The sequence below is a fragment of the Podarcis bocagei genome (genome assembly GCF_964188305.1).
Source record: "Podarcis bocagei genome assembly, chromosome: 6".
In the NCBI taxonomy this organism is placed as follows: Eukaryota; Metazoa; Chordata; class Lepidosauria; order Squamata; family Lacertidae; genus Podarcis; species Podarcis bocagei.
The window spans coordinates 100,231,284-100,243,903 of record NC_138130.1 but is presented as its reverse complement, the minus strand read 5'-3'; the positions used below and the strand labels follow the sequence as shown (position 1 = coordinate 100,243,903).

Genomic DNA, 12,620 nt, shown 5'->3' with positions numbered 1-12,620 from the left:
CCATAGCAGAAGGGGACTTGCTGATGGAGTTTATTCTGAGTACAAGTAGCTTCAAGTTACTTGAGTCAGCTCTGGAAAATGTTACGGAAACCTAAGTCTTCTACTTAATATTTTTATTATGTATTAAAATAATAATACACTTTAACTCTGCTATGGTAATGGAAGTATTCTTTCAGTAGTTCTGAAATCTCGGGGGGGGGGAGGGGGAGCGTGTGTAAAATAATACGCCTCCAGCAGACGATGCTCAAGGGCACATATAATATATCAAACCAAAAATAACGTGACTGTGGCCTACTTAACCCTAGTTTGTAAAATTCTTCCATAATCTAAGCAATCACTCACAGTATCAATACTACTAATCAGGAATTATAGCAATTTTCGAGTGAGACCAAATTTCGTACTTAAGTAGTTTTAACCCTCGTGACCTTTCAGGGATTAGGTATTTCAACTATATCCGGTCTCTTGTAGACTTGAAATGAGCCCAGGCCTTCCTAAGCTGCATGGGTAATTAGGTCAATTGGCCGAGGCCCCAGAATTCGACCACTCTAATTGGTATAATTCAAGCGTGTGCTAGTGAGTATTCCTGAACTGTTGGCTTCTCGTTTAGAGTTGAGGGCTGGCTCCCTTTTGCTGCAGGGGTATTAACTAGTGCTGCAGCTTACGAATACTACGACATCTTATGAAGAACAGTTTTAAAATTTGAGTGGAAGGCACTATTTTTAGAGGAAGTCAAAAGGATTGCTTTGCCTTTGCCATTCAAGCTGGCCACCTAGTTGCAGACTGCATGCCTGGGCAATATGCTGATATGTGATTAATGACCCACAACTAAGTTGACTTGTTATAGATAGATGTGGATTGAGCATGTTTTTGGCTGTGGTGCAACAGTTTCGGGGCTAGAGGGCCAGAAAGGAGGCTCCACATCCAGTTTTCAAGCTAGAATTACTTAAAGCAGTGGCTCTAAAATACTCTGTAGTCTAGGGTGAGAATGAACAATCATCCCTCACCGGCGGTGAGCTGGAGCTGATGGAAGTCTAGAGCAGTGTTTCCCAACCACTGTTCCGCGGCACACTAGTGTGCCGCGAGATGTTGCCTGGTGTGCCGCGAGATGTTGCCTGGAGGGAGGCGGGCGAGTCGGGCGGCGAGAGGCGGGGCGGCGGCGGCAAGGAGACACCGCCCAGCGCGGGGCTCTCGCCGTCTGCCTGCCTGGCTGCCTGCGAGCTCGGCGGCCAGCGCCTCCGTCCGCAGCGCCCGCCTCGCGGCTCTCATTCCCTGCCCCTGCCAAAGCTCACCCAGCCAAGCCGCGCTCTCCTTCCTGCCTCGCTTTGCTGCCTCCCCCCCCCCCCAAAGCTTGGAGGTTCCCCGGCAAGGGGGAGGGAAAAAAATTGAAACTTACACTTTCGTGCGTCCCTCCCGGCGTGACGCTGCGCGCTGACGTCACGGGGCTGTAATGGTGGTGTGCCTCGAGATTTTTTTCATCAAACAAGTGTGCCTTTGCCCAAAAAAGGTTGGGAAACACTGGTCTAGAGGACTACAGGTTGCCCACATTCTAGTCACTGAAGAGTAGCTGTTGAGGCTGGATTTGCCCCACCTGTTTTGTGAGCTTGCTTTGTGGCCTTGGGGTAAGTCACAAGTTTCAGCTCTAGATTTCTATCTGTATAATGGAGACCAAGATACAGATACATTTTACAAATGCAGAATTACTAAATAATGACTTGGTACTGTTTGGTGCAGTGAAGTTCATGTGTATGTGTCTGTCACTTGCAGAATGGCAACCAAGGTCTTTGTGTACTTTAAAGCAGGCTATATATAATTGCTTCCAGTTCACCCAGCTCTAAAGCTGCTTTGGGTAAGGTTTTCCCTTCCCAGCTTTTAAAAACTATATATTTTGCAGGCGGGGGGAAAAATTGCTATGCAGGTCTGATATGGAACACTTTGATCATTTTGGGGAGCTCTTTAAGTTCTTTGAGTGTTAGGTAAGGAAAGGAATAAATTTTAAACCCCAAGTGGGAAGTTCAAATCAGAGTTGGAAGGGACCTTGAGGGTCATCTAGTCTGACCCCCTGCCATTTAGGAATCCTGCCCACAGCCTTCCCTGAGTGGGCTCAAACCACCAGCTGTATTGCAAGTGATTGATATGAAACTTTGTGCCCAACTTTTATATGGCACCCCAGTGTGGATTTCAGGTGACCTTAAGAGGTTGGATAAATTTCATGCGTCCCTTCTGAGGTCATTATTAGGACTTGCAAATTCTGTTAAATATGAATCAATATGTTGTGAGTTGGGCTCAAACCACCAGCCTTCTAGTTAACATCCAGATACATGGACCCATTTGAGGATGAGAAAGAGAAAAGTCAGGAAGACTCACCAGACAGAACAGGAAGAGCCAGCCCAAAATGACACAGATAAAGTTATGGTGGCACTTGCTAGTACAGGAACAATCTCTCTGCCTTTCTTTCTTTCTACCTCGCCCCCCCCCCCCTCGTTAGCCAGCCAGGTGTCAAAAGCAAACTACAGTCATACCTCGTGTTGTGTCCGCTTCATGTTGCGTCTTTTCGCGTTACGTCCCGCGGCAACCCAGAAGTACTGGAACAGGTTACTTCCGGGTTTCACCGCATGCGCAGAAGCGCTAAATCGCACTTCACACATGTACAGAAGCGCCAAATTGCGCCGCACGCCTGCACAGACACAGCACTTCGAGTTGCTGGCATTTCACGTTACGGACGGGCCTCTGGAATGGATCCCGTCTGTAACACGAGGTACCACTGTACTTGTTTTCCTGAAGCACAGTAGATGTTGCAGATATAACTCATGGGGCTACAGCTGGGAGACAGGCAAGGAAACGTGCTACTAACATGTACCTTTTTCCACTTGCAGAGGGATGAATTGCTAGCCATGAGACTACCCAGTCTTTGCACTTTACTGAATCCCAAATACCTCATGTTGAGGAGGCACCCTAGAAAAGCTCAGTCTAACCATTTTCACCTGGCAGCTCTTACCGTGAATTGGAATGTAATCCCTTCTGTGAGTGCACAGGGCTTCAGCTGCTGAAGCTTTCTTTTCAAGATGTGACTGGAAACATTACATTTTCAGCCATTCCACCCCTCGGTTTTTTGTGTGTGTGAATTTGCAGCTCCTTACTGGGGTTTCTTCAATTCAGTTTGAAATGCAAGCAAAAAGTCTGATTAGAGGAAAATCAGGATCTAAACCACATGTTTTTCATGTCAGATTAGAAACAGGTGGGTACAGTTAAAAATCAATCATTTCCTTAAGCTTAAAAAAAATAGTTTGGATTAAAGGCAGGTGGCTATACATGGACATATGAAAAACCAGTCGCCAACTTATTGGTACATATGAGATTGATCTCTCTGAACACAAAGAAGTTCATAAATCACAGAACTTGGCAATAAAGATGTTTAGGCTTGAGAACCTGGAAGAGCAAACCTTTGTATCTGAAAGGGTTTTTTTTTTTTTAAAAAAAATAGCACCTAGATCCTTTTTAGCTTCACTTTAACAGTTAACATCTGACTGACCTAAGAGGCCTGTGGAGACTCATTACAGCCTTTTCAAATATTGAAGCTGTCCCGTGATGCTGAACAGGTCGAGATTAGCCCAATAACATCATGTGGCTATGAAATGAAATGAGGGTGTGATTTGGGAAGTGCTTGTCTAAGGTCAGCCGGAAAAAAAAGTGGGATAGCAGAAGTGAGCTTAGTTAACAGGAGATGGATTGTACCAAAGGTATCCTTTTGTAGTCATTCTTGGCTTTAAAAGTGTGGTGGCTTAAAACAGAAAGATTGCAGGATGTTCTTAGTTAATTTCTTCTGCTATGCTAAACTGTTAAGGAATCCTCCTACATTTCTGTTAACACTGAGCTAAGAAATACCGAGCTTATAGTAATGAATCGCTGCGCTGCCAGGACAATGCTATTATCCACAAAGTAATAATCCACGAGAAGGAGGAGAAAAATTGAGCCAGCCTAGTCCTGTTGACTTCACTGAATATTTCTCAGGTGAAGTAAGCTTTTTAGATCTTCTGTTTTTAATATTTGGAGCTTGAGAACGCTCCTGGACAAAACGCATTGCTTTTTAAGGGGAAGCAAGTTGTTAGGAAATTGGCTCACCGCTTCTGCTTCGCATGTGATCCCAGCGGCTGGAGGCTTCAGCCGAGATATTGTCTATTGCCGAAGTTTTGACACTTGATAACGGTTCAAGAATTTGGTATTGGGTTGTACCATAATCATGGGAAGGGACGAGAGATAGGCGAGTCGGATGCTTGCCCACCATAGTGGGTTTTTTTAAAAGAAATTAACCAAGAGAAGGAATCAGTAGTGGGGTTTTGTGTGTGTAGATAGCTAGATAGCATTGGAACATTATCTTCCTTTGTGTTGTCATTTAGCTCCCACCAATGTTAGAAACTCAGATATAAAACCTGGGTGCCGAATGGCTCCTTAATCCAGGGTTACAGTTGCCAGAACGGAATGCCTAGTTGCCATTTGGGGACCAGATGGCTCAAAAGGCGTATTTTTCAACACGACTATTTGGTTCCTGAAATTCATTCCGATTGTGCAGATAATTAAAGCCGATATTCTTAAATTCACTGGTTTTCCCCTCACGCGTTTGATGAAGTGCGGAGGGTCGCTAAAATAGAGAAACTAAAAGGATTATTTTTTTAACTTAACGATATGAAGCTATCTTAAAATGAAGTAGGAGGAAACGGTGGAGCCCTCTGTATCGTTCGACCATTACATGTTCTTTTTTTAAAAGCTTTTTGTTTCTAATTGTAGCAAATATCACTCTTCCCCCGGCAACATAATGAAATACTATCACGTAACAAATTGCACAATGTTTTTAAAGGGCATATTTATTGTCCAGGCTGAATGAATTTTGTGCTATTAATTGTAATTGTATCCTTTTATAATCCAAATCCTGCTACAGTTGGATAAAGTAACTCAGTAGATATAGAAACAAATTCCATGTGATTTATACAACAACAGCAGGCAGTGGAATCTCGCTGCACGTATGTTCATTTTAAAGTGTGTTTTATTTTCCTGCACTGCAGACAGCTTGGATTTATAGAACTATTAAGTAAGGCGAGCTTAGATATATAGTGGTTAGAGTGATTTTATACTTCTCAACTTGAAGTGAGCCATTAAGAATTTGAAGTATTGTAAAACTGAGACCTTGACGTTTTGGTGTACTGTAATGACGTCTGTTAAACCTTTGACTTTAATGGCTCTTGTTAGAAATAATACAGTTTTTGTCTTGGTTGCTGTAAAGAAATTGTTTAATAACACACAACTTCTGTCATGCATTACGATCTCATTTCAGAACTGAATTTTTGTTTTAAATTGTAATCCTGCGCTGTCCTGAAGACTCTTGGTAGATCCTGTTGATCAATAGTTTTCTGATGTTTGTAGATATTATTTTTTAAGTTCAGCAAAATTAAAAGCCACTGCACTGAGGACAAAAGTAAGCTTTAGCAATCATGGAATAAGAGGGGAAGTTCTTTAATGGATCAGTAACTGGTTAAACCAGGAAGCAGAGAATAGGAATAAATGGGCAGTTCTCCCATTAAGGAATGTAGAAATCAGAATTCCACAAGGATTAGTTTTAGGACCTGTGCCTTTTAGCTTGTGTATAAATTATCTGGAGCATTCAGAATATGCTGTGCCAAATGTTGAGAAACAATCTCTAATCCTACCACTCCTGAATGGAAAAACAATAGATATGAATATGGCAGAGTGATTATTTATTGGAACTAAAACGAAGAAAGCAGTACAGATTATTTCAAAACCGGAAGCCTTTTATTATTAGAATAAGGCACACTCTTTTAAAGGATGCATCTCATTTATTTTTTACAAACGGTAAACTATTTTTGTTTCATTTGCAATTTTTGCATTTAATTTTTGTAAATAAAAACTCAAACGTGAGTGTGAGATGGAGCTTGACTCTTCTGCTTCCCTTTTCTTCCCTGCACCTTCCCAACACAAGTTCCTCTCACACTTCCCCCCCCCCCACCTTCCATGCAGGCAATTCTATGCATGTCTACTGAAAAGTGAATCCCATTTAGTTCAACGGGACTTAGTAAAGGTAAAGGGACCCCTGGCCGTTAGGTCTAGTTGTGGCCGACTCTGGGGTTGCGGCGCTCATCTCGCTTTACTGGCCGAGGGAGCCGGCGTACAGCTTCCGGGTCATGTGGCCAGCATGACTAAGCTGCTTCTGGCAAACCAGAGCAGCGCACGGAAACACTGTTTACCTTCCCACCAGAGTGGTACCTATTTATCCTTCTGATTGGCAAGTCCTAGGCTCTGTGGTTTAACCCACAGCACCACTCGTGTCCCTCAGCGGGGTTTGCTGTTGCGTAAATAGGTATAGGATTGCATCTTAATAACTTTATGCAATGGTCTGTTCATTTATTTACATCTCTTTCCCACCTTACTTTTGTAATTCATAACACTGACTCTGCGTGTGTCTTGTTTTAAAAATCTGCAACGGCCCTTAGTTCAGAGCTGGGCTGAGTTGGTTAAATTTTACCATTTCTAGATTTATTTGTTTTTTTAAAAAAGTTTGAATGCACATGTACTGGAGGAGAAACTTTTATGGAAGACAGTGGAAACGGCCGTCATAAGTCACTAATCTTTGGGTTGGTTGCATAGACAAGTGTGCTCATGTTTTCCCCTCTTCCCATTTTAGATTTCCGTTGTATCCAAAGGGAGGAGAGAAACTGCAGTTTGACTATGGCGTCTACCTTCTCAACAAAAATATTGCACAGGTATGTTAGCTCAGAAAAGGACCCTTCCGTAGCAGAACTACATGCATCCATCATCGGGGAAGACAGTAATGTAGTTACTACTTTATCTGTATTGCACACTTGTGGGAGATCATCCTAATTCATAGAATCATAGAATCATAGAATCATAGAGTTGGAAGAGACCACAAGGGCCATCGAGTCCAACCCCCTGCCAAGCAGGAAAATTCACATGATCACTGATTCCCTGCGTGCCTTGCAGAGAGTGTGTACACAGTTGGACAGCTTAACACACCCAACAATATAGGCCATCCCCATTTCCATCAGAAGACAAGAATCTGACGCCCTTCTTAGACTGCCATTGATGCCATAGGTAAGTTTTCCGGGAGCAGCCATATTAAGCTGGGCATAGGGAATCAGTAGTTGGTCAGGCTGGCTGTGTGAGTGGCTCTTAAGGTCAGACATGAAGCACTTCATCCTGGATTTCCGTGATCTGTATCTTTCCCACAGACTCCTCGGGGGGGGGGGGCTGTGCGTGGAGGACCGAGGCATACGAAGCAAAATCTTTGGGCAATCAAAACACGTCCCCAGAGGGAGAATGGAATCTCTGTGAAATTGCAAAATAAGAACAATGAAAGCCATATCTAACTCCTAGGAGAACGCAAGGTAGAATTATAAGCAGGTCAATACAATTTTCTGCAGATCATTATGGGCGTTGTTTTGACCCGGGAATGGTATATCGGTGTGCTCCATTTCAACTTGCTGGTAATGGTTTCCATCTGTTTCATCTATTTATTTATTTTTTAAAAGCCCACGAATAAGTTCTCCCTTTCTTTCTTTCTTTTAAAAAAGAAGCCAACAGAGCCCTGTTAGTATTTGGAACTGACGAGTTGCAAATATTCGGGTTTTCAGCCCGATGTGAAGAGGGATTGATTGCTAATCCCTTCTGGGAATTGTAGCTTTGAGAGGGAAACGGGTCTCCTAACAGCTCTCAGCATACTTAAAAAACTACACCTCCCAGAATTCTGTGGGGAAGCCATGGCTGTTTAAACTGGTATCACAGTGCTTTAAATGGCATGCTGTGAATGTGGCCTAGTGGGAGTGGGAGTATTATCTAGCAATCATAACTGGCTTGCGTTGTGTACTTTGAGCCTGGTAACTCCCTCTAATAATAAGAATAATAATACCTTTATTGTCAATGTACAACCTGTGCATAATGAAATTAACTGAGCCCCCCCCAAACACTCAATCTCATTGCACTCTGCCTGCTTGCTAATTTAATTTGATTGGACACGCCTTAAAATAGAATTGATTTTGCTTCCCATTGCTGCTTAGGCTTGTGGCGCTTGGCTTTGCCTAACCCTTCTTGTCCTTTAGAGTCAACAGAACCAATTTTCCTGCACAGAAAGCAAGGGTGACAATTGCACACAAGAAACCGTTTTACCACTTAACAAATAAAACAAGCAGATGCTGCATCATTCAGTTCCAGCTGGTCAGAAGGCAGAAAATTCAAATATTTTAATTTTCCCTTTTTAAAAAAATGGTTAGAAAATTATAGATGTGTAAGTATTCTGTCCAGCTTCTAACTATGGGAAATTGCCGTTGGCCGGCTATTTTGCTTAGCTTCACCTGGGTGACCTTGATTTGGGGACACCTGGGAAACTTTCAGCCTATATTAAGGGACGCAGGTGGCTCTGTGGTCTAAACCACTGAGCCTCTTGAGCTTGCAGATCCAAAGGTTGGCGGTTCAAATCCCCGCGACAGGGTGAGCTCCTGTTTCTCGGTCCCAGCCCCTGCCAACCCAGCAGTTCGAAAGCACGCCAAAAAGTGCAAGTAGATAAATAGGTACCGCTCCGGTGGAAAGGTAAACGGCGTTTCCGTGTGCTGCTCTGGTTTCGGTGTTCTGTTGCACCAAAAGCGGCTTAGTCATGCTGGCCACATGACCCAGAAAAACTGTCTGTGGACAAACGCCGGCTCCCTCGCCAGTAAAGCAAGATGAGCGCCGCAACCCCAGAGTCGTCTGCGACTGGACTTAACTGTCAGGGGTCCTTTTTACTATATTATAACTCTGAATGTCTTCAGACTTGGGTTAGGCTCTGCTGCTGGGAAGAAGTGGGAGCCTACCCGGGTCTTTGCTTGTGGATGGTGTGTTGGTTTGTAGCACTATTCCCCTGAAAAGCTCCCCAATGTAGTTTACATACAGTCAGTGAAAACAAGGCAATCCCTGCCTGCAGGATTACCGTCTAAAACACGTGATGGGGACGAAGCGGCCGGGACCATTCATAGGCAGTCGCTTTTATAATGACCAAATGTGGTGGAAACAGATAAGAGACAGGTGGAGCCTGATGTAGTGGGTCCTTCCGTCTGTGTTGGCTAGAGGTGGAATTAATTTAAAAAGTAAAGGATCATATACTGGACTCCAGAAAGACAAGACAGTCCTCTCATTGCTCAACACATAGCCTATTGCTTCTAATCGTTGATGCTTTAGTTGAGATTCCTGCATTGCAGGGGACTAGGTGAGCCTCAAGGTCCCTTCTAACTCTACAATTCTGTGATCCCGCGATCAGAAATTTCCTGGGTACTTAATAAATGTGATGCGATTCAAGAACTCATCTATGCTTAACCTGATGACATCTAAGACTAAAACAAAATCCCTGCCTGTTGGTTATTTGCTCTATTTCTCAGTGAGTGATATCAAGTCACTTGAGAGTTAACCAGTGGAACTCAGTGGAGCTAATTCTATTGATCTCAATGGGGTCTGCTATGTATAACTGTGGATATTGTTGTTATTGTTTAGTCATTTAGTTGTGTCCGACTCTTCGTGACCCCATGGACCAGAGCACGCCAGGCACTCCTGTCTTCCACTGCCTCCCGCAGTTTGGTCAAACTCATGCTGGTAGCTTCGAGAACACTGTCCAACCATCTCGTCCTCTGTTGTCCCTTCTCCTTGTGCCCTCCATCTTTCCCAACATCAGGGTGTTTTCCAGGGAGTCTTTTCTTCTCATGAGGTGGCCAAAGTATTGGAGCCTCAGCTTCAGGATCTGTCCTTCCAGTGAGCACTCAGGGCTGATTTCCTTCAGAATGGAGAGGTTTGATCTTCTCGCAGTCCATGAGACTCTCAAGAGTCTCCCTCCAGCACCAGAATTCAAAAGCATCAATTCTTTGGCTATCAGCCTTCTTTATGGTCCAGATTACCTCTTGTTTATTGAGCAGCTATCTGTTGGAGAAAGTATTCTAAATAAATGCAAGCAGTGCATTGCATATTATTTATAGAAATCTAGAAATGCCCGTGTAGTGTTCCACCCGTCCATAGAAGTTATCGGCGTATAGCTGTACCGTGTGAAGTAAAGAACCTCAGACTGGCTGCAGTATTTTTGAAGCATGGGAGCGTGTCACTTTTTTTACCCTTAACACTCTCTTGGTGCGGATTTCTGGGCCAGAAAGCTAATAATGCATGGAGGTGAGACTAGGAGTTTTCATAGTACATTGCTTTGCTATAATGTGTTAAAATAAAAAGGGGCGCAAATTTTAAGCAATCGGGGAATAATAGCAACTTCAGCTGCACCACACCAATCTTATGCTTTGGTGTTGTCAGGTAACTTCAGTTTCAGTTACCCTGGACTACAGTAGACACTTTATCAAAGCCATATGCGGAGACGGGCAAGTAAACGAGCACATTCACACTTTTAGCACCGGATGAACTTGTGAGAAGCAGGTTCGCAGGAGTCCTTGTGTATTCCTAGCTCTTCAACTTGAGAATCCAGTCCTGTTTTAATGAATATGAAGTTGTTCTCCTCCACAACACACCCACACACGAGAGAGAGAGAGAGAGAGAGAGAGAGAGAGAGAGAGTGTTGTAGTGTGCACTACCTTTCCACGCTCTTAAGTGTTAGGAAAATGTTTGCCTTTCATTTCTTTATTGTAGTTAAAATCAATGCAGTTTGCAAATGCCAAATAAACCCAGAAAGCATAGTAAGGAAATGATCAGGTAAAAGGTTCAGAGATCTTATCAAAATGTTTGGCTCATCCTGAGCCATTACTATAACCTATGCAGATGATGGATGTCAAGGAATGGAAATCCAGAGTAGCCGCTTCTTTTTAGCCCTCTCTGGTGGTCCTGATACGTACAAGGCAGAGCCACTCTCTTATCAGCAGCAGGCAACCTGCAGCCGGGCCTCCCCATCTTGCCTGTGCCACTGTTCTGGCCAAACAAAGCCCACATGGGGCAGGGCAGATAGAGATACAGCTGGGCCAAAAGAGGTTTGCTGGCACTGCCAATCAACTGAAAACGTAGGGCTGTGCTTTTGCGAATGTATTGCATGGCATCATTGCGATATCAGGTGATTGACAGGTGGAAGCCCCATCCACCTTGGCTGACGGAGATGCATCCCGCCAGGTAGATCTAGTTGTTCTAAGACGTGTTGGACAGTTTTATATAGGGCTTGATAAAAGTCTAATACCGTCTTGTATCAAACTTCTCGTCTAGGGACCCTCTTGAAATCAAGATTTTCTTTAGAGAAGTACTTTTTTTGTTTTTACAGTGGTAATGTGTTTGGAATCGTCCCTAGCATCAGTGTTCTCTGATACACAGACAGCAGTCTTAATGATTAAGGCATAAGTGCTTTTTGGAAGGTGATGGGCAGAACAAGATAGCATTGGATAATCATGTGATGAAAGCTGGAAGGTACCATATCCATCCACTTGCCTACTGTGGCAGCTGAGGAGCAACACACCGAACCATGGTTTGGCACTCCTTTGCAAACTATCTCACTCTGGTTCGAATTTTAGTGCAAAATCTGAAATTTCAGACGACGACATTTTTAGATGTGTTTTTGTCCTGTTAACCCTCTATTCTTTATGGGAACAAGAGTTGGATTGAGTTTCCTCATTGGGCTAGTGAACTTCTAACCCTTGAGAGAGAAAAAACAATCTCTTGATAGATATGATTGTTAGATTAATGTGTAAGCTGCCTCCAAGTGAGGTCATACAAGCCAAATACGCCCATGTCTTGGAAATCTGATAAACATCACTTCACGGTACTGAAGAGATTAAATAAATACAAAGGCATAAACTTTGGGATGTTTCAGGTTTACAGTGCAGGACTGTGGGCTGATGGTAAAAAGAATTAAACATTGATATTGTGGTTTGTTTGGTTTAGGTTTAAAGTACTTAATGATGGCACTGCCCTCTAAATCGCCCTCTTTCAAAAACTCACTTTGGGTAAAATAGTGGTTGAAAATGAGGCAGCTTTTAATGGGTCTCCTGCACCTTTTCTTAAAAGCGGAACTCACTCTAGCAAGCATTAAGGTAATTCATGTAAACGGTCCCTTTGTCTTCATTGTAATGCCAAATAAAATCAAAGTGTGGCGTACCTCCCTGGAGAAAGGGGTTAGATTATGAACACACAGTGCTCTCTGATATTAGTGCCCTTGATGCAGTCAACTGGGCATTGCGTCCTCTGTCTGCAGCTTATCCCTGGTCTCTGGCAGAGGCCTTTCACAATTTGGCCACTGCCCACCCTTTCTGTTGTCTCAGGCTTGAGGCTCCTCATTTCCCCCCATCTAAATTATTTCACCTTGCTGACAAAGGCCCGTATAGTTAAAGCTCTGGTTTTCCCAGTAGTGATGTATGGAAGTGAGAGCTGGACCATAAAGAAGGCTGATCGCTGAAGAATTGATGCTTCTGAATTATGGTGCTGGAGGAGACTCTTGAGAGTCCCATGGACTGCAAGAAGATCCAGCCTATCCATTCTGAAGGAAATCAGCCCTGAGTGCTCACTGGAAGTACAGATCCTGAAGCTGAGGCTCCACTACTTTGGCCACCTCATGAGAAGAGAAGACTCCCTGGAGAAGACCCTGATGTTGGGAAAGATGG

At 43.6% G+C, this 12,620-nt stretch overlaps 1 protein-coding gene across 1 annotated transcript in view; it reads left to right on the top strand.

Annotated features, from left to right (window-relative positions):
• Nucleotides 1-12,620, top strand: part of UVRAG (UV radiation resistance associated) — an 83,150-nt gene that overhangs the window by 56,476 nt on the left and 14,054 nt on the right. The window contains exon 13 of the mRNA XM_081197368.1: nucleotides 6,692-6,770. Coding sequence (XP_081053494.1) covers nucleotides 6,692-6,770 — 79 coding nt within the window. The remainder of the gene's footprint in view (nucleotides 1-6,691; nucleotides 6,771-12,620) is intronic.